The sequence below is a fragment of the Cryptomeria japonica genome, chromosome 10, assembly GCF_030272615.1.
Source record: "Cryptomeria japonica chromosome 10, Sugi_1.0, whole genome shotgun sequence".
NCBI lineage: Eukaryota > Viridiplantae > Streptophyta > Pinopsida > Cupressales > Cupressaceae > Cryptomeria > Cryptomeria japonica.
This window is the reverse complement of record NC_081414.1, coordinates 327,643,307-327,665,737: the sequence shown is the minus strand read 5'-3', so window position 1 is coordinate 327,665,737 and position 22,431 is coordinate 327,643,307. Positions and strand designations below refer to the sequence as shown.

General features: G+C 34.9%; 1 protein-coding gene across 2 annotated transcripts; it reads left to right on the top strand.

The window, feature by feature from the left end:
• Positions 1-16,696: 16,696 nt before the first annotated feature.
• On the top strand, positions 16,697-22,088 carry LOC131076123 (protein SPIRAL1-like 2). 2 transcript variants are annotated; one of them, XM_058013180.2, is made up of 3 exons: positions 16,697-16,853; positions 21,145-21,454; positions 21,748-22,088. In XM_058013180.2, the coding sequence occupies exons 2-3, from the start codon at positions 21,170-21,172 to the stop codon at positions 21,829-21,831; spliced, it is 369 nt and encodes a 122-aa protein (XP_057869163.1). In that variant the 5' UTR covers positions 16,697-16,853; positions 21,145-21,169; the 3' UTR covers positions 21,832-22,088. The 2 variants fall into 2 exon arrangements, with proteins under 2 accessions (XP_057869163.1, XP_057869161.1); XM_058013178.2 differs by having other exon boundaries at positions 16,700-16,853; positions 21,106-21,454.
• Positions 22,089-22,431: the final 343 nt, after the last annotated feature.

Sequence of the window (22,431 nt, the reverse complement as noted above, 5' to 3'; positions counted from 1 at the left end):
ATCAAGAATTCAAGAGATCAAGCATATAAGAGAAATTGGGCATTTTCAGTCTTCCTTTAAGCTTTGGAGCAACAATAGAGTCAAGATTTCAAACATTGAAGAGGAGATCAACATTCTAATTCATGAAACCCTAATTCCATGTGGAGGCAAGCAAAACTGCATAAGGAGGTATAAGCATTTCATTTTCATTCAATTCAACATCCCCTCAAAGAGGAGGATTTCTAATTTCAGTCATTTCATTTACATTATTTCAACCGCTTGGTTAATTCTAAAATTGGGGTTTGACCTAAAGGCAAACCCCTATTCCCAACACATTTCCCTTTCTTTCTGTGGGCAGGAAATAGGTGTGCAACTATACTTCTGGAATAAAGCTTTATTCGCAAAGATGGAAAAACCATTTTCGATGTGCAAAAAGTTCAGAGGACCGATAGGAGGGCGCCCCTGTCCGGACACACAGTCCCTGCAACTTTTACCCGATTTCGTGGAGTAGCTTCAAATCATCTCAAACTTCTTAGATCCAAGTGCACGACTGAATCCCGAATCTGTAGCTTGTTGTTTTCTCATACTTTGTCTTCATTTCCAATACTTAATATCAATTCAACTAATCAACTTACAAAAGAGGGTCAATTGCATTCCAAACACAATTAATCTACTTAGTATTTAGTCCTTACATCATTTAGGATTGGATCTAGTAGATTCAACCCCTCTTTTGAATGTAAAGTCCACCTCAATTGAAAATTGAACTTAGTGAATTTTCCACACTCTCCATGTGGAGAATTGGCTAAATCTCCCAATTTTCCACTTTACAGTGGGAGTTTTACATAAATGTTTCACAAATAGATCCCCTATCAAACCCAACCAACAAAACACCTTTATGCATGTTCTACTGACCTGGTGTCTTGATTATAGCTTTTTGCCACTGCTCTAATTAGGTTTACATTGACAAAAACATTTGGGACGACAAGCTTTTCCAAATCCAATCTCCATGCATTGTTAAGTGGTATTGGGGATCTACTCTTTTTGTAAGAATACATGAACAATTTTCATCCACTAATTGGGACGTAAGGATCCTCACAAGATGTTACCTTATCCACAAGTCTATCAGATACAATACCCATACCTTGGGCATGCCTTCCCCACTTTGATGATTTGGGAAATTGAGCAATAATATATTCATCTAGGGCCCTCTTATTATTAGCTCTTCTTGAATTTCTACCCATCTTAATAAAAATTAGGGTTTTAAGAAAATGCAAAAACTAGGCTTCTTAGGGAAATTGAATAATCAAAATTTATGTATACAATTTAACGATTCTTTAGCATTCAAACTACACAATTTCAACAACCAAGCCCTAAAAAACTGATAAGACCCTTTCATAGCTATAAATGAACAAACTCTACACAAAATCAAACCCTTACTGTTACAGGTTACCAATAAATTTGTAATTGGTCGCACTGCTTCAATTACCATGTATACTCAGTCTTCTTAGTTCTTAGCTTTCCGATTAGCAATATCAATGGAGATGACCATTAACACGTGAAGTAACACCCTACAACTAAGTTGTTCTCCATAGCTTTGAACTTGGGTCGTTGATCTTCATCAACATTATTTAGCATGATCGTATATTGTTATTTTGACCCACCATATGAATATGTGATAAACTAAAGCAATGAGATTTGATGAAAATAAAAATTAAAAAAATTTGTTCTTAATGAACTTTAAAAAGCTTTGCCCCGAGCTGGGGTCCACCTTAACACGTGTCTCAATTCTAGTTACGCTTTGTACGAATTTTATTTTGTCGAAACAGTGGCCCAGGATTGGACCTAAAGATCGATCCCACATGAGAAAAGACATCAAACACTCGTGGCTCAACCAATTATAATTCATCGCTAAGGCACTCGCAATGCAATAGAAAGATGACATTTGTCTCAGTTCCGGTCATGCGTTGTACAAAATCTAAATCGTCAAAGTTTAGGCCCCGAATTGAACCTTCGTCGTTGATATTTGATGATCCAACAGTGGTCACGAATACTCACACCTTTTTTAGAAAAAAAAAATACTACATTTACCAAACGAGCTTTCATAATTATAAAGTTGTCATATAGAAACCTCGTACAATACGATAAAAATATTAAAAAATAAAAGTATAGTAATTGTGTAATTAAAAAAAATATTATTATATGATGCAGTTATACATGATGTGTTCACCCCTAGGGATATCTAAATGGTGAAATAAACTGCAAGGGGCAGTGAGGGAATACTTTGCAATTGTGTTGTATTATCTGAAAAATGTTCCCCTCGCCCACGCGTGGTATTTCACATAGTCTAAAAGATACCATGGGATGGAGGGGAAATAACACATTAACTAAGAAAGTAGTCTTCATGTGGCCCCGCAGAGAAAAATAAAAGATATATAATATTAAAGTTTAAAAACACATATATATAAAATATACTACATTAAAACATTAACCAAACTAGTGGTGAAAACTTTAGCGGTTCAACCAATTATAATTCATCGCTATGGCACTCACAATACAATAGAAAGGTGACACTTGTCTTAGTTCCGGTCATGCTTTTTACAAAATATGTTTTGTCAAACCTTAGGCCCGAAATTGAACCTTCATCGTTGATATTTGATGATTGGGCAGTGGATGTGAATACTCACACTACACACACCTATTTAAAAAAAATATATATACTACATTTACCAAATGAGCTTTCATAATTATAAAGCTGAGATATAAAAACCTCGCACGATGTGATAAAAATATGCAAAATTAAAAGCATAGTAACTGTATAATATTAAAAAATATTATTCTATGATGTAGTTATAGATGAAGTGTTCACCCCTCTGCCATGTGGGGATACCCGAATGGTGAAATAAACTACGAGGGGCAGTGGGGAGATACATTGTAATTATATTATGTGAAAAATGTTCCCCTTTCCCTTGTGCAATATTCCACATGGTCTAAAAGATGCCATGGGATGGAGGGGAAAGAACAAAGTTGCTAATGAAGCAGTCCTCATGTGTCCCCACAAATAAAAATAAAAGATATTTAAGATCGTGGGATGGAGGGGACGTTGAAAATAAGGGATATTCTTGGGGTAGCCATAGGGTTTTACCTAGGCAAAGAGCCGATTTTTTTTATAGAGGTTCTACTAGTCTCCATAATGTGTGATGATATTAGGGAATTAGTGTAATTTTGGGGAAAGATTAATGTATATAGGATGCACATTAGTATCACACAAATTGAAAAATTTTGTTTAATAAATGAAATTTGAAGACAATGTTTATAATTTAAATTATACAATGAATCATGGAATATTTGAAAATTGCAACTGCATGTCAACATTCAATTATATAGTAAAAAGTATAAAATATCATCAATTAGACAATTACAATTTGCATTTTGCAATAGCCCATGGGATTCAATATGAATTGAAGTAAAAAGTATAAATAACTATAAAATGTTGTTTTGTCAATCATCAGTGCTATCCAATTCGAAATGCCAATCAGAATCCAACTCCTCCTGTTCTGCAGTTTCTTCTACATTCCATGATTCATCTTGTTGGGTCTGTGTAACTCCACTTAAAATCAACTCAACAATGTCATTCATTTTGCCAACATCAATTTCTCCACCAGAAACACTACTAGCCTTTGAAGTGTTGGACAACCCTCTCCTCTCACAAATGGAATTCCAAATTGTTAGTGCCCTTTTATAAGGAAAACTCTCAACATCATAATTTCTTGTATACGCCCTCAAACAATTTTCCAAATTCTTGTCTAGTTTGTTTCTTGGCTTTGATTTCAAGTACCCCAATGCACTGAAAACTCTTTCATCCTCAATAGATCCTGATATCATGGTTTGACATAAGTCAGCAAGCTTGACGAATTCTGATAGTGCATTAGTCAATACTGCACTTTGAGTTATTTTTTGCCATACCGTTGTTATTGATCTCTGTAGGTTGGGACTTTCCAATGACTTAGCCTGCTCCTTCATTGTTATTGAATATTCATATGATTGCTGTGAGAGATTATATTTATCTAAAATTCCTTCTAGTTCTATTTCCTTTTCATTGACATTGCATATGGATTTTTTTCAAAAATGATTAGTCAAGCACTTTAACTTGTTAAAACAATCCTTTCGATTACAACTAGGCCAATAATAAAGGATACACAATAGACATGGCTTCTAATAGCTCATCTCAAGGGAATTGACTTGAAATCTCATCTAAAACCTCTCTCACAATTTTCTTTAAAGTAACTTTTATAAAACTGACAATATCGTTAAAAGTTTCCCTGGTAATAGATCCATCTCTCATTCCACTTGAGCACCCGCAACCACAAGTAGACATGGCATACTAGTACATCGATATCTCATGTACATGTACAGGAACACATAACTCTTTGCTAGTGTTAATCTTTAAAAAATTATCAGGATTTTCTAGATCTATCATCTGATGCCAGCTAACAAATTCTTCCTTTATAAATGGCTCTTCTAATAGATACATATTATCAAGGGCCATTGTTAACCTTCTACACAGACTAGTATATTCTTGAATATACAAAGTTATTTATTGAGCTACTTTCACAAGCTTTCTCATTTCATTCAAAAGGGGAGGAATACCAACCAAATTTAAGAGTGTCTCTACATCACTTAACCTATGTAAATCTCAGAAGCTTTGTCTACTGACTCTTGTTGTTCGTACATTAGTCCCATTAGGGATTTATGTTCAAAGAAAACTCTTTTTGTTGGTCTCCACAAGGAGATCCATCTGGTATCAACATCCTTAAGAATCTTGTTTCCATTGGTGATTCCCTCGATAAATTTTTGATATTCTAAAAATGGTTTGGGACTTCGATAAAAGAATGAGTATAGCTCGCGAACTAGATTTTCAACTCTAGCGACTAAATCAAATTTTCTCACGATTCTAAAAGTTAAATTTAGTCTGTGGACCATGTAGTGAATGTCAATCATGTATGGTGAAATAAATTTTTATAGCTTTGTGCAAAGACCATTCCTATGACATTGAAACATTGCAACTCCATTAGCTCCTACACATACCAACTTTTTGGCAATTGATAAGTCATGCATACCACCAAATTGTTTTAAGGAATTCTTAACTACCTCAAATATATTTTGCGCTATGGAATTCTCCTTCATTTTAACAACACTGAGTAAATGAGGTTGGTGGACACGTTTCCTTACGGTAAACACATGCATACATATCCAAGAAGTATAATCTACTATTGTAACTTCATCTAAAGACAATGCAATAAAGTTTGATTGTTTAATATTTTCCTTTACATCAGCTTTTTCCACCTCAACAAGATAACTTTCCCATTCCCATCCACTAGTTTTTGACCAATGCATCTAAGAAAATATAGGAACATTCATAAATTGCAATGAAGTAGCAAAGTTAGGGTAGTTTGACATAGGATGACCATTTTTAAAAAGATGAAAAACAACACTCAACTGAATAGTTTTCAATTTGAATGTTTTTGACATCAGATGTTTGAATTGAGCCTCACTCAAACCTCGACGTTTAACATTCTTCTCCTATCTTTGCATATTCTCTTTATAGTCTTCTTCATACTTACCATGTTTACAATCTTTGTTTGTTTTCCATCTAATTACCGATCGTTCTTTTCCATCTATGATTTGTTTTTCATACACTTTATCGATATGCTTCTCTATGGTGTCCAACTTTAGCTGCAACTTCTTGTCCCTTTTTAGTTTCCAACTACAATTCGTACACTTTCATTCTATTGAAGGCTCATCTTTGTTTGGATTTGGCACTTCTTCAATGAATGGATACCTTGGTACCCAATCCAACTGAAAATTCTTTGTCATTTCCCACTTGTGGCCCAATTTTGATTTTCCTTTTCTTTTTCCCTTTCATGTACTTCCAACAACATAGTATGCGCCTTTCAAGGCAACATCATCTGCATCATTTACATCAACATTGCCCACGACATTTTCATCAACCTCAATTGACTTATTCCAAATATTTTGGGAATCCAATTCCATTGGAACATCATCCGCAACTTTGGCATTTGTCTCAATTATCTCATTTCAATCTTTCCCAAAGGTTTCTCCTCTGTCAATATTTTTTGGTGCATCTATAACTATAGATGTTGTACCTCCATTTGATGGACAACCAATATTAACATTACTGAAGTATGACCTTATGCTTCTATTTTTGTGTTTCAATGGCCTCCCTTCAACACTTTCAAGACTTTGGTTGCTCGACATCTCTCAAGAAATACAAACTAAAAGAAATAGAATCTAAGAATTAAGAAGATAGACCCTTGTATCCAAATTACTTAAGCAATTAATGAAACCCTACTAAATGATTTTTTTTTAAATAAGTAAAATTCACAAACTCTAAGGATAAATAATCTTATAATACTGAAAAAATAAATTCACTATCACTTATAGATTGGTTTTGTCAAAGTTTGTTATACAACAATGTTTGTAGTAGCAGATTGCCTATGATCTAAATTGACTATACAGAGCTCAGAATAGAATAAATTGTGTCAAAAAAGTAGCATCTTTTAATTGTATTTATACCAATCCATATCTGGCGAATTTTACAGGGCATTTTAAAATTAACCTTAAATTTTGGCGAATTTAAGCGGGATTTTAGCATCGTAAAGTGAAAAAGGGTGAATCTCCCTAGCTATTAAAATTATATGTTTTGATTTCTAGGGTGATCATGGACCTATAATTATCATTAATTTGCAGCACGACTGGTGAAATTGGGTCCTCCTAAATGATAACTTACAACACGACTGGCGAAATGGGTCCTCCTAAACGATTGTGGTATCGAACTGCTTAGCTGGTATTGGCGAATAAATGGGTGCACATACATTGGAACCTTTCTAAGTTGTTGGTAAAAAAAATTATAAATTATGACTTCCTCCCAAAAGATGATGGCAAAACACCTTGCCTATGGACCAAAACACGTAAAAAATGGGCGAATGGGAGATAGACCTTCGATTCGTCATATTCACCAATTTCAAAATCCTTGATCCCGACTATTCACCAATTGGCAAAAAATTGCCACTAAAAAATACACTATAGCATGGAATCTATCAAGTCTATAGTAAATTCTCCTTCTTCCTTGCTAGTAGTTACACCAAGTGTACCAAATGGACCCATATTTATTCTACTTTCCTTCAAGGGGATCGAATAGCATAAGCTTCTCCTTCATCCTATACCAATATAACTTCTCCCCACATTTCCATTCTAATTCTAGGCCTCCTAATTTATCTTCTTGATTCTCAATCATATTAAAGTCCCCACCAATAATCCAGGGGATATCTGGGAGAGTGCATAACCACTTCCACAAGCTAATCCTCTCTCTGTAATCATTGGTTGCATAAAGGGAGAAAATTCCAAATTTAATGTCTTGATCACAGAAGATGGTCCACACAAACCTATTACATAGGGAGCAACCATAATCTACAACTTTATTTTTCCATTTTCCCCCTAACATCATGATAGCTCCTCCCTTGCCTATGTCATGATTGGTAGAGAAGGGTGAAGCATCTTTCCAGGTTTATTTAAGGTTCACATGTAATGTGAATTTGGTAGCTTTTTACTTTTTGCAACATCAATATATCAACATTTCTATGTTGCATCAAGAATCACTTGACAATAAATTTCATGTTCGGGGTCTTAAGACCCCTTACATTTCAAGAGATACGGTTTATATTCATGATCAACATTATCGAGTAGTGTTGTAGTCTTAAAGTTGGCAAAGTATTTAGAAAGATCCTTATTAGTATCCTTCTTCTTAGGCATAGGAGATTGCTTCCCTTTAGGTCTCCCCCTCATCCTTTTGGCTTTTGTGAATCAGCCATTTATAGTAGGAATCAATATTTCACAATCACCTTTCTTGCTTCTCGAGGAATGACATGGCAGTTGCTCCTCTTTAGAAATCAACTCACTGGATAATGACCCAATTTTTAGGTTAGACTCTAATAGGTGAGTTTCAAAGTTTTCCACTCTAAGACTTATCTTGTCTTTATCATATGGTACAATGGCTAGGTTGTGGTTAGTAGAGAAAGCCTCATTTCCCATAAGGGGATCGATATTATTGATGTCAAAAAAGGCATCATTTTTATCAATGCTAGAGTTAAGGTTAATGCTAGAAGGACTCAATTTCGCTACGAGGATGGGATGAAGAATTGGTTTGTCTATCCCCAAGGGGAGGACATTCTCCATAAATTCCACCATCTTGAGGGGGTCTCATTATGAGAATTTTTAAGAGTACTAAAATTATTAGAAAGTTTTAGGGGAGAAAATATCTCATTAGGGATAGGTAGGTCAATTATCACACTCATTGGTGCAGAGGGTTTCCTCCTTTCTTCGATATCCCTAACCATGGTTTTGAAAATAGAGTGACTATCTCTTTCAATCACACTAATCTTCGACAACAACAATTGAGAATCATCGTCCATTAGAATCAAACAAGAATCAATTGAAGGGGGCTCTACAAAGGATTGAGTGTTCTTCATCATATAATTTGTATTCCTCTTTAGCCTTTCTAGATCAAGTTGTTGAGTATTCTTGTGTTTGGACTTGTGGGCCTTGGGTAGAACAAATTGGTCATGAGAATCATTCTTTTGGTCTCTAACTTGGGCAAGCAAGATGATGATAACCAAATGGGGCAAGGGGTTTGCATTGAAATCCCCAATTTTAAGGGATTCATCAAAGACGGGTGGAGTAGTGACAACAACCTTCACCATCAAATTCAAAGTTAAAGCTTTCCAATAGAGACATTTGGATAATGCTAGTCCTCAGTAAGAGGCTATGAAGATGAAGACAAATTAGTAATTGCAAGACTTTGGGGGGCCTCTTTAGGGGACTCAATAAGTCTATCCGAAGGTTTTCGTTTTGTTAAAATAAAAAAATTCTCTTAATATGACCCTCTCATTTGCACAGAAAGTAGACATTGATCCCTCCTAGGGTTTTGATAACATAGACCAAGGGGTCATCATCAACCTTAACCTCTAAAAATATGGGGAGACCCTTCCCAGGATTAACCAAGATTAAAATAGTAGCATCCATGTGTGGAACCAAAGATTGGGTGTTATCCATCCTAAGCACCTTGCCAACAGATTCCAACAATTGGGGAATTAAATTCTATAACAAAGGGGGGAGATTTTTAACCACTATCCACCTAGGTCAATATAATGCTAGAATCTCATTAGAAAGAGCCTCGGGTGACAACTTAAGGGCCCTAAAAGTATAGTTTTTGTAGACACTTAAATTTGGTTTATCAATTTAATCAAATTTATTTCGCTTAGCCATTTAATTAATTAAATAAATTAATTAATTAGCCCATCCCTTTAATTAATTAATCTAAATAATTAATTCTCCCCTTCCAATCCCTTTAAATTAATTAATTTCTATTTAATTAATCCCCCTTTTATCCTATCCTATTAATTAATGTCTGATTAATTATCCCCCTTTCATCCTATCCTATTAATTAATTTTTGATTAATTTATCCTCCTTTCATTCTAATTAATTAATGATCCACCTCCCATCCTCTTTAATTGATTAATCCTAAATTAATTAATTGCCCTCTCCCCATTTGAATAATTAATTAATTATTTAAATTAGTCACGTGTCTCCTACATTCTAACCAACTTTTCTCCCTAGCCTCCTTCCAATCCTATCCTAACTAATCCTATCCTTCCAACCCACTTCCCTAGCCTAGTCAACCCTCCAACTAACCTTATTCTATCCCTTCTAACCTCCCACACATGTGTGCACATCCTAACCACTTTTCCCCCTTTTGAGGAAAATATCCTATTTTGGGTGGCTTTTCCCAAAATGGACATGTGCTCTTAGGGACACATGTCACCCTTCCTGTTTTTGGGTGGCTTTTTCCAAAATAGACATGTGTCCTCATGGAGACGTGTCATTCCTTTTCCATCTAGTTGAGCCACTTGTCCTTTTTTGGAGGACAAGTGTCTCCTCTTCACATCCTTCCCTTCCCCATCTTGCCTATTTAATCCCCCTCATTTTAGACCAAATCATCCACCTTTTTTTAATCATACCGTCATAATGCTGAAATAAACCCTCTATGATCCACTATTCATTCAACGCATCGTTACTCTGCCGAAATAACTACTCACACTCACACATCCATTTTCATTTGCATTATCATCCTCATCAAATCATGGAGCACAAACGTGCATCCAAATTGACATCATGAGCAAACATCCAATCGTGAAGTAATCTAATCGAAGCAAGGATTTGGGGTTTGCATAGCTTTTCTTTATGTTTTTGCTTTGATTTTACCATTTCAATCTTGAAGTGTTGAGTTTAATGGCTTGTTTTGGTTAATTAGTTTATCTTTTATCCTTTGTATTCGTACACACATTTTCCCTCACACAGTTTCCAATCGACCAAATTGTTTATCACTTGTTGCCACCTAAGATTTAGTATCATTGAAAAAAATAATGAAAAGTCCTTTTTTGAATCATTTTGCAAAATGAAAAATGATACCCTGCTTTCTTAATCCAAATATTTTTTAACCATTCATCTAAGAATTTACGGTCGGGGCACTTGGTAATGTCCACGGTCATGAGAAAGACTATAATATTTTTTAATCGATATTTGTGATTATCAAGAGCATCAATTATTTTATAATTAGGAGAAATAGCAAGGCTAGAGATAGGAAGGGCAACCTGCTTACCTATTCCTTCTCTTGGTTCGCCATTACTTGCGGAAAATGAAACCAAGTTTGCATCAAATTTTGCAGTTTCAGGCACGAAGAATGGGTTATCAACTAACATAGATTTGAAAGATTTGGTGCCAATTGTGAGGGAATATCCTTTACTATTAGCAAGAGAAGCCAAACTATTGACTTTGATGTTTGGAGTCTCATCCATATGACCACATTAATCACTCCCTACCTTGCAAACTGGAAGATCCAACCAACACAAACAATAATTAAAAGCAGAGATAAAATAGGAAACGAAGAGGCGAGCTTACCTTGGTGGAGGAGGACATACGACCTCCTCCACACCCATGATGTCGACCTTTGCACTAGGGTAAACCCTAGCACATTTTTGCTTCTGAAGTTGCATATCTCAATTATCGATCCCTGAAGATTTTTTCTTTTTCAAAAATAGAATGATTTCAAAAAAAATTATACAAAATTCTAATTATAAAAGATGGATTTTTTTAATTGAAATATTTGTTGAGTAATGCTTTTAATGAAATAGTTTAGTATTTATTTAAAATTTGATTTTATTTAATTTAAATGGTGTGAATCAAATCCCTATACAATTATTATTATTTATTTGAGCAAAAGGCACAAGACCTGAATATATATTAAAATATAACTTGATAAGTACATAATGAAAATAAATAGGAGTTAGATAGAAGAATTCTTGACCAAAATCAAGCCAACTGCATGAGAATACCATAGTCTATAACAAGATAAAAAAAGTTAGACAGAAATAAGGACACCATCTATGAAGAGTAAAGGTTACGAGGTGCCTTAATGATGAGAAAGTCATCCCCAATCTGGTAGCAACACTTGGGATGGAGGATTGCTGCTAGATCCTCCTCTAATAACATGTCCTTCATATTATATTCTTTCTCCATAAATGCGAGATCATGTCAACCTCTGTGAGCTAATGCATTAGCTTCTTGGTAATAATGTTCAATATGATATTCTTGAAAGCTTGACATAATGTCCCATGCCCTTGTGAGAGTGCATTTGAGCTTCTAATAATAAGTGTTTAGCTTTTTCAAGGCCGAGATAATAACCATAGAATCTCCCTCTATGATTAAATTGGAGACACTTGGCTTAATAGCTAATTTGAGACCTGAAAGTAAGGTCATAGCTTCTACAATGTTATTGGTTCCAATGGGGATATTTGTAGCACTCGTTTTCCCTTTAGAATCTTGAATTACAAACCAATACTTGAGACCCCCGAGTTGCCCTTGGAGGCACCATCAAAGTTTGATTTAAAAAAATTGAATCTAGAGGTTTCCAACGTATCTCCTTTCTATTAATCTAAAGGGTTTGACTATGTAACAACGAGCCTTTAAAGGGAAGTGTAATACCTTTCTATTTCTAAGTACCTCTGAATCCCATGAGGTAAAACAAGAACAAAGAGTTTTAGATTTGGTTGTATAAGCTCTTACTGAATTTGAAATAGATTATCCAATGGATTGAATAACTTGATCCACCGAGTTTTCCTTATTTCAAAATATTTGGTTATTCCTTTCTCACCATAAGCCCCAAATCAAGGCAACCCGAGAAACTGACCAGAGAGTAGCAAATAATTTTTTTTTATATAATCTTGGCTAGGATTGAAAAACATCCACAAGAGACAATGGCAATGGTGCGTACCATTCTAGCTTATTTTGTAACCAAGACCAAACTAGAGAGGAAAATTGACATTGAATGAGTAAATGATCTATTGATTCCAAAATAGATTTACAAAGAGGACATTGGAAAGGAACATCAATGGATAGTTTAGATAATTTGTCATTGGTTAAGATTCTACCTGAAAGCACCAACCAGGAGAAAGCTCTTGCATTAGGCATGACAACAACATACCAATGAAAAGAGAAGGCCCTAGATTTAGAAAAGCTTAATTTGGGGTCAAGAAGATCATACCCTTTCTTAACTGTGTATTGACCCGATTTAGAAGGCAACAATATAAAAATATCTTAACTTTGAGAATAGTGAACCACTTTGTCTTTAATAATCCCCTGTGAGGCTATTGACTGATCAAGAGGAATATTCATATTAGTGAAGTCTTTCCGACCATAGCATTGACTATGGGACAAGATAAGATTTAATCACAAACTTTAGTGTCCCATTCAGACTATAAAAGCCTCTTGGCATCTGAAAATTGACGAAGAGAATCAATGGGAAGATAAGCATTCCACAAATCTTCCCAAAAAGAAGTTGTTTGACCCAAGACAAATGAGGGAGAAAAAGTTGTCTATAATCCATCATAAAATTCCACATATGTGAACCCTATGGGGGATTTGCTACAATGAATAACCGTTCATATTAAGGAGAATTTAGTAATTAGACCAAAGAATAGAAGCCCACAATGAGTTAGGATTTTGAAATGCTTTCCATAGTAACTTAGCTCCTTGAGCCAAATTCCTCTTCTCAACATTTTGCAAGCTTGCTCCACCTAAAGTTTTGGGAGAACAAATTGAATTTCATATGATAAGGGGGATTTTCTTACTATTATCTATGTTACCTCTACAAAGAAACCTTGTAAGGAAACTCTCTAGATCAATAAGAATCCCTTTTGGAATTTTGAGCACTGATAGTATGTAATTCATAATGGTGGATAACACAGATCTAATCATGAGCAAGCAACCTGCTAAATATAACAAAATTTTTCCATGAAGATATCTTAGCCTGAATCTAAGAAGAGATACCAAATGAAAAGGAACTTTGATTCTTGCTTGCAAAAAATGGAATACCAAGATATTTATAGGGTAATTTGTCTAACTTAAGCCCCAAGATGTCAACAAATCTCTTTGACAAAGCTAGAGAACAATTAAATAAGAATAATTTTGATTTAGATGGATTAATTTTTTGACTACATATCTCACAATAATTATCTAGAACTCCCCTGATACACTTAGCCTCAATAATAGACACCTCCCAAAATATTAATGTATTATTTGCAAATAGAAAATGAATAATTGAAATTGTTGTGTTAGGAATAACAACCCCATGCCACTGCAAAGAAGAATGAGTCACAAAAATTGTCCTACTTAGTGCTTCCACCAAGATAATGAACAAATAAGGCAAAATGGGGTCACCTTGACGAATCCCTTGAGTAGTAGAGAAAAAACCACAAGGTGAACCATTCACAAGTACTAAAAATTTTGCACCAAAGATGCAAGATAATAACCATCTACACCAGTTAAGAGAAAATCCAAATTGATGAAGAACCTTCATAAAAAATTGCTAGTTAACCCTGCCATAAGCTTTCATCATGTCAAGTTTTATAATTATTGCTTCCAATTTGTGAGAAGAAATGGAATGAAGCACTTCATGTGCGATTAGGGCACCTTCTGCTATTTCCTTACCAGGAACGAAACCTCCTTGTTGAGGATAAAATAATCTTCGGAATAAGCAATGCTAATATGACCAAAATGGCCTTGGTAAAAATCTTATAAATTGAGTTATAGAGGGATATAGGTCTAAAATCACCAAATGAGGACGAGTTTAGAATCTTAGGAATTAGAGCTATACTGGTAACATCGAATTGCATAAGCATCACTCCATTGCATCTTGATTCCTCCAAAGCTATCCAGACATTATAACCAACAAACTCCCACCACTTATGATAGAATAGGACAATCAAACCATCTAGACCAGGAGCTTTCTTCGGATGCATTGAGAAATCCACTTTTTTAATTTCCTCAAAGGTAAAACGATTCATAAGAAAAAAATTGTCTTGCTAATCCAAAATAGAAGGGATACTAGACATGAGAGATTGAGTCTGCTGAAGTGTCGCACGAGGTAATGATGTTGGCATTCTACACTCTTATGAGAATAGTTGATGTTGTCATTGATGGCAACCATCTAGCAATCTTCTAGCATTCATCTGGTAAGCCATCGACACTTACTGGTACCAACAATAGACATCTAGACATACACCGACAAACACTTCACTAGCAACGACAACAATGCATACCGACACTCCAGCCGACATGGAATAAACTTTTGTTTATTGTATTTTAATGTAATTATCTTTTGTAAAGCCGACATGGTACATTGCAATAGACTCATATATGTATGAGATCTTATAAGTCATTTAGTATGTATGTATGAAATTTTTGTATAAGGTGATATAGTTGACAATAGAGGTTTTGGTTATAGAATGAGCTTAAACCGGTACTGAACCTGGCATAGTTGATGCTGATTTGAAGCAGTACATTGTATTGGATTTCATAATCCACTTTTGTAGTCAGTGTGACTCTTATTGAGTAGTGAGCTCTAGGCAGTTGGCCTTCCTACATGTGCAGGCCCCTCATTGTAAGTAATATTTATTCATTTGCCAGTGAGTGAATATTGTGGGTCACAAATCCCACCAAGGTTTTTCCCACACTGGGTTTCCTCGTTAAATATCTTGTGTTATGGTGTGGTTTCTATGCTGTCTATATTGTTCCTATTTACTGTATTAATTCTTATTTATCGGTACACTGTTTTGGGATGCAAAGTTCTTAATAAGGCTAAATATTCTGCTAACCGGTTAGATACTGATTCACCCCCCCCTCTCAGTATCTTTGGGACTGTCATTAATCCTAACAAATGAGTTATCTGATGAGAGCAAATTAGAAAAGAATGCTACTACCTCTTCTTTAGTTCCAGCCTCCTCTATAATAGTTATACTAGAGCTATCTTTAATTGGAAAATTTGTGTTTGAGGAGCGTTTTGCCTTAGTCGACATGTGAAAAAACTTACTATTCTTATCTCCATCTTGGAGCCAAAGCTCCCTTGATTTCTGGTGCCAATAAGTCTCTTCTCGACAGAGGATCTCCTCTAGAGAACATTGCAGGTTTTTTTGGTGCTAGTAGGAGGACTCATTCATGCCCTTGGCTAAGATCTCACCATTAACTTGTTGAAGGTTCAATGAAATTTCTTTTTTCGCTGCAAAAATATTTTTAAAACATTCTTTATTCCATTTAATCATGAATGATCACAACAACTGAAGCTTCTTACACAATTGGTACATTTTGGAACCTTCTAGGTAAACTTTGCTAGTAAGACCTTAGTAAGGTGATGACAACAAAGTCACAAAGCCACGTTTTTTTTTTTTTAATTATTAAAATTTACATATATTTATATAAAAGAATCACTTTATTTACAAGATTATCAATAAAAAATGAAAAAAGTCATTTAAAATAGACATTTATTTTTTAAATATAAAGAAATTTAAAAAACCTATAAAATGTGTCATTCCTATAAATTTGCTTCCATAACACCAAATTTTTTAAGTGATAAATAATTTTTAGTTAAAAATATAAATCTCAACTGTATAAAAATTCAGTTTATTTTGAAAACAACAAATAACAAATCACTTTTGATTGCTACAAAAAAAATGATTAATTAAACTTAAGTGAATGCAATAATATAATAAATACTAAGATGACAAAATCTTAAAATATAAAAAATAATGCAATAATAAATTTTTATTTTTATTTATTTTTATCCATATATCAATAACAAAAATATAATTACCTATATACCTAATAGTATTTTTATACACACACCTTACAATAATTGAGAGGTTTTCTTCTTCCTCCCCCGTAAGTCGGCATCACACCACAGATATGCTAGTAAATAAAAAATAACTCTTCATTAAATTATTAAAAAATAAATATATTTAATTAAAATATCTACTAATATAATATTTACCGTTGAAAAAGTAGTTTATTTTTCTTTTCAAAATATAAACCACCCAAACCTTAAATGGGGACCACAAAAACAACTTTTATTTTAAAAAGTCTTTCACTTTCATCTTCTAAAGTCATGCCCTGCCCTACACAGAACCCATGTGACCGTACTTTCTTCCTTTTATTAAAAGGATTAACACTTGCCGCTCCCTCCCATGTGACTCTGAGCCTAAGTCGTCTTCCTTTTCACTTTCCCCCCTTTCCTGATGCTATATATATCATATCCGCTTTGCTTCGCTTTCACTTTGAGCTTCTCTTGTTGTGGTTGCCCGGTGTTAGATTTGGACGGCCTGCTTTTGCCTTGAAGGAAGAGTCACGCGCAGATCTCTTCAAAGACTTCGCTTCCGTCCGCCCAGATCTACCCAAGTCCTGCACTGAGGTGAGTTCTTTCGCCCTCTCAGATTATCATTTTGGTTTTGGATTCCGAGCAAATTTGGATACACATTGCCCATTTTCTTGACAAATCTAGCCATTCAGAGGCCCTTTTTGACGGCATTGCATAAATCTGGGGTTTGCGCTGGTATTTTATTTTACATTATCATTTACATCTTGTCTTGTGTTTCATCGTAATGCTGCCTCACGGTTGCAACATCTCGTGGGATCTTAGGCGACTGAAGATCTTACCCCCTGAAATTTCGCTTTAATGTGGAAACTGACCTTTGTTTAGCCTCGGAAAGTTTAAAGATCTGACTTTAAGCTTCGAAGTAGGCAATGCATTTGGGTTTTCTTTTGTTAGTCTGTTCTTCTTACGGTATCTGAGATCTAGAACAATCGGTGTACGGTTGAGGTTAATGCTCGACTTAGGGCCAGCAGACTGACTGCCTGTGTTGACGTGAGGAATGATTATACTCAAGAGGATTGCTATGGTTCCACGGAAATGGGCTAGTTTAAATTTCTCAGTAGCCGTTGCTGAGAAAAGATAAAGGGTGCTGTAGATGTTTAAATTCTTTTCGGGTAATAAATTTAAGCAGAGGTGATTGATTTTAGATGGAAAATTGTAGAAACTAAAAACAAATAGTAGATCCATACAATTCAAAATCAGAATTTTATAAAAATTGTCATGCAAGCTGACGCATACACATAATGTAGGAAAAATTTAGCCGGTGCCCTTCCCAACACTAACATAAAGGTTATGTCTACATATGTGCGGCCTCGATTTTTCAGGAAAAAACATTAAAATATTTTTTAATTCAATGTTAGTACTGTATGTGGAGTATCCCCTTTCACATGACTACTATTGGTTAGGGTAATTTTATGAACTGCGGGATCCCCGGAAAACTTGCATTGGAACATTAAGATGCGGAAGCTATTATTTATTTTATGTTACAACACATTTCTTGTGTTTTTGGAATGTTATGTGTTCGAAGCGATTTTAACATGTAGTTAGGAGTAAATATTTGTCCTATGTTGTATCCCATGGCTGTTTGTATGCAGTCTGAAATAGTATTTTAGGTTTTGGTTGTGGAATTTGATTCATGTATCTGTTTTACCTTTGAGAAAATTTCTGTCCCAATCAAAATTTTGGCATTAAGCTTGGATTTGCCGTGAATAGTGATTTTTCCCAGCAAATTTTGGTCATTTAAAAGGCATTTGAGGCATATGTAAAGCAGTGATGATTTGTCCTCGTTGAGGTTGAGGTGCTCAGATAGGGAAAGTTCTTAGCGTTTTAAATGCCAATGCTCTACAGAATTAGCTTATGGACGCATCCTTTGCTGATGGCTAAGTCGCTGAAGTATATCATAGACTGGTGTAGATATTGTGTAAAATTACCTTAAACTACCAATAGGTACCTTTTCAATACTCTTCTGGCCCATGTCTGTGTTTCCGACCCATGTTTTCATAATATTTCAAGCCTGTATAGAGCTCTAGTATTAGTAGTTCTTGTTACCCAAAGATAAGTCCTTGACTTGGGTGAGGTTCTGTTGTTTGTCAAATTGAATGGAGTTTATGTCTATCGTAGAGAAATTTAATTGTCTTTTGAAAATTGGCATCAAGTTTCTTGTTGCAAAATGGGCATTTGGATTATTTAAAGAGGAGAATGCTGAATGTTGATACTTTGAAGGATTGTGTTGCAGTTGCAGCATTTTGTGCATATTTGGGGTCACTTGTGTTTTTTTTCCTGAAGAAATGCATTGAAAATTTGTATGTGGAAGACCTCTGTGGTTCCTCTGAAATATCTCTTATCATGGGAACACTTTTTGCATTGGTTGATTTAACTGGCTCATTTTTGAGTCATTTAATCGTTCAATGGTATCAGACATTTTTATGAGCGTCAAGATGTTCTGTCCCTTGAAGTAAAACATTTGACTTAAGGTAGGTTTATGATGTGTGTCAAGACGAATAGAGATAGGATATCGATAAAGTGGTTGAAATATGGTATCATGAATATGTTAACATATGCTGTTTACACTGGTGGTGTAATTTGATTTAATAATTGAAAAATGTTCTTGCTTGAACTTTTTGTTATGAATATTGTCTTCAGACATGTAGTGTCACAGTTAAAAGTAAAACACTTCGTTGGTGTAGTGGCCACCAAGGTTTAAGCCCCTGCTGGGCCATTGTGCTTGTAGGCCTTGTGTCTTTGCTGGGCTGTTGTGCTCGTGGGTTTGAACAAATGAAGTGTGGGGATGAGGTCCCTCGTTTGTGGCCTCACCAGTTCATAGCTCCGGGTCAAAAGCGTTTCACGTGGAGCTGGAGGGCGTGTCTTGCCAGCATCATTGGCAACGTTAAAAAGTTTACCAGGCATTATTAAAAAAAACTTTGTTATAGAATTTTAATCTGTTGCCAAATATTTGTTTCCACCAGCACATGTTTTTTGATATCACAGGCTTTGATGTTGATTAAGGTTTATAAGGAGAACTTCATTGTGTTGCATTAGGATAAATTCTCGATGTAGGGTAATTTTGTAGTGTGTATAAAATGTTTGACTTAAGGTAGGTTCATAAGACGTGTGAAATGTTTTGACTTGGGGTTTATTTCTATTGTTGAGATTTTAGAAGATTTAAAGAAGCTTATGACATCTTAATACCAGTGATTGTCTTTTCCTAATTTTGCTAAGAATCCTACCTCCTAGATTTTGTTGCGAAGCAACCTTTGGCGCAATGTGATTTGAAAAGCATAAATCATGCTTTATGTATTGCACAATGATTCTTCTGTGAAAGAAGAGATATTATCATTCTCATTTGTGTTTCTCTTTGAGTTGCCAGAAATTTATTTGGTTATAATTAAAATGCAATTGTTCATGGTGGTCAAAATAAAAGAATTCATATTAAACCTTGGCTCCATCATGTTGCCCATTAATGTCTATGTTTCCATTTAATTGATGTAGAATTAATTGAAAGGATCTGTTCTTGTAGCTAATGTAAAGAGCATTCTGTAAGTTACATGAAGAAACTGCAAGTCGTATCCTCAAACCAAATGTATTTGTCATTGTGTTTAGAAGGGAAAAGGTCAAAGTTGCCTTTATTAAGAATTGTAATTGTACTAAATTGGGATCATTGCTGTATTCACGCATTTGGTTTCTATTTTTGAGATGTCAAATTGCCTTCTGGATGTACTAGATTTGAATTGGCTCCTAGTGCCAAGATCGTTTTCAGTTTACAACTTTACATTGTCATTCAGAATTAGTAGAAGTAGATCAACTTTTGGTGAAGGTACTGAGACCAACTGTATTGTAACTAGTTGGTAATCCCAAAGCATTTGATTGTGATAAGGGTTACAGACAACTTTGACAATGTTCATGATTTCGCAATTGCTCCAAAAGGCTGTCCATACCTCCTATTGTAGTTTGTGTAGTATTTTTTATCTTTTGCGGTCTGCCATAGCTTTTTTACTCTTTGTTTATGGCAACAGGACTAATGTATTTAGTACTCTTGGCTTGTCATGTCTTAGATTTATTTATATGACAGTTGCTTTTATTTCGTGTTACTACGCGATTGGATTCCAGGCTTTTAATAGACGTCCCTTAGACTGTTTTGGTGTTGTGGATGTATTAAAATCATTTGTTTTCATTTCATTTCTGCTTGGAAATCCTTCATCCTTATTTTTTGTCAGTTTGAATTTTTACACAGTTGTGGTTCTTTTGGTATTGTTTAGAGAAATGCTAATTCTTCTTTTTGTAATATGAGTTCAAATGATAATTGATTTTCCAAAATTACACGGGCCTTCTGTATTTTTAATGGATTATTTGATTTGTAATGTTTTAACTTTGTGGTTTGCCATAGCACTTTTACTCTTTTTTGATGGCATCAGGAGTAATGAATTTATTAGTTTTGGCTTGGGATGTGTTACATTTGTTATCTCTAGCAGTTGCTTTAATTTTGTAGTACAAAGATGATAGATAGCAGGTTTTTAACTAGATTTGCTTCTACTTGGAATTCAAGTGTTGTTTTTTGAGAGACGTGCATGAATCCAATGTGCTAAATTACACGGGTTTTCTGTATCTACTGTTTTTTATTGGATGATAGTTTGAAATCTTGAATGATCTATCATCTTGTTTATTCAATATAATTCGCAAAATGTTTGGTTTTTGTTTTTTTGTATTTTAGCATTTATGTTTGGTCCTTTATAAACTGTCATGTTTATTTGGTGGATATAACTTTGTTCTTTAATTGCCCTGGAGATTTGTGCAGATCTTATAATTGATTGAAGGAATATCTGCTTGTTTACAGTTTCTGTACTATCTTTATTTGAAAGATGGGTCGTGGTGTTAGTAGTGGTGGTGGTCAAAGCTCCTTGGGTTACCTGTTTGGCAGTGATGAGCCAGCAAAGGCAGCTCCTGCCCGTGCACAACCTGTGCAGAATGCAGCACCTTTAACCAGTGACGCTCCAAGGCCTTCTAAACCTCAGGAAAATGGACCTGCAAAGACTTCGAAGCCCCAGGAAAATGGACCAGAAGTTCCTGCAGGTGTACAAATGCATAGCACAAATACCAATAACTATTTTCGAGCAGAAGGACAGAACTGTGGAAACTTCATCACGGTAAGCCTATCTACTTTATGGAATTTGCTTTGACTTTCTAAACTTTGTTGGTGTATGAGAAGGTTGGTGAAACAGGTGGCTTTTAAATGTGATGAACATTTTGGGCTTCCTGTCCGTGCTTTAATTAGTCAAATGAGTGTTAATCAACGGGTCTTTCGATTGTTTAAATTCAACAAACAAGACCATCGTCACCAAGAGTGCTCTTTCTTGGTTTACTTTGTAAGCTCTGTTGAAGTTATGTTTGTATCTTTAACATATGGTGATGTGGCTTTATGTCATCCGATGCTTGGCAGGATCGGCCCTCAACAAAAGTCCATGCTGCACCTGGTGGTGGTTCGTCCCTTGGATATCTGTTTGGTGGCCCACCAAGTAAATGAAAACGATGGCACACTGGATTCCGTGATTTATGCCAAATTTGTTTTAGACACGTAGGCCAAACTCAAGCTTTTCTGAGGATAATCTCCTTTGACAAACAATTGCTATTTTGTCAGTTAAAGTTTGACTTATGTAATATATTTTGTGCCTATGTTTTTAGTTGAACTGGAAACCATTTATTTCTAAACCAGAAACTCATCTGGAATTTGTCATAACAATGTCTGGAAATACAATCCTTATGATGTGAAATTTGAATGTAGATCTTTGTTGCATAATTGTAATTGAGTGCGCAAAACTACTTATGATTTAAAATTTGAACGTAGATTTCTGTTGCACAATTGTAATTGAATGCATTAACATTACTTTTGATTTGAAATTTAAATGTATGGTCTTTGGTGCACAATTCTAATTGATTGCATCATTCTTCTGGAATTGATGATAATTCCTCTTGATTTTAATCCCAGAAGCTCGTGACATTCCTCTGGATGTTTTTTAGGAAATGAACTAGCTACTGAAATTCTTTATATTCTCTCTTATTCTTCAGTTTTACTTAATTGTTGAATAGAAGGATTTGCTATTTAACTCACCTGAGTAATATTATC

What these genes read in the sequence shown, in the direction of transcription:
- LOC131076123 (XM_058013180.2), top strand. Translation starts at nt 21,170, where the DNA reads ATGGGTCGTGGTGTTAGTAGTGGTGGTGGTCAAAGCTCCTTGGGTTAC. An exon ending in ACTGTGGAAACTTCATCACG is followed by an intron (nt 21,455 to 21,747) that starts GTAAGCCTATCT and finishes GATGCTTGGCAG; the next exon opens with GATCGGCCCTCAACAAAAGT.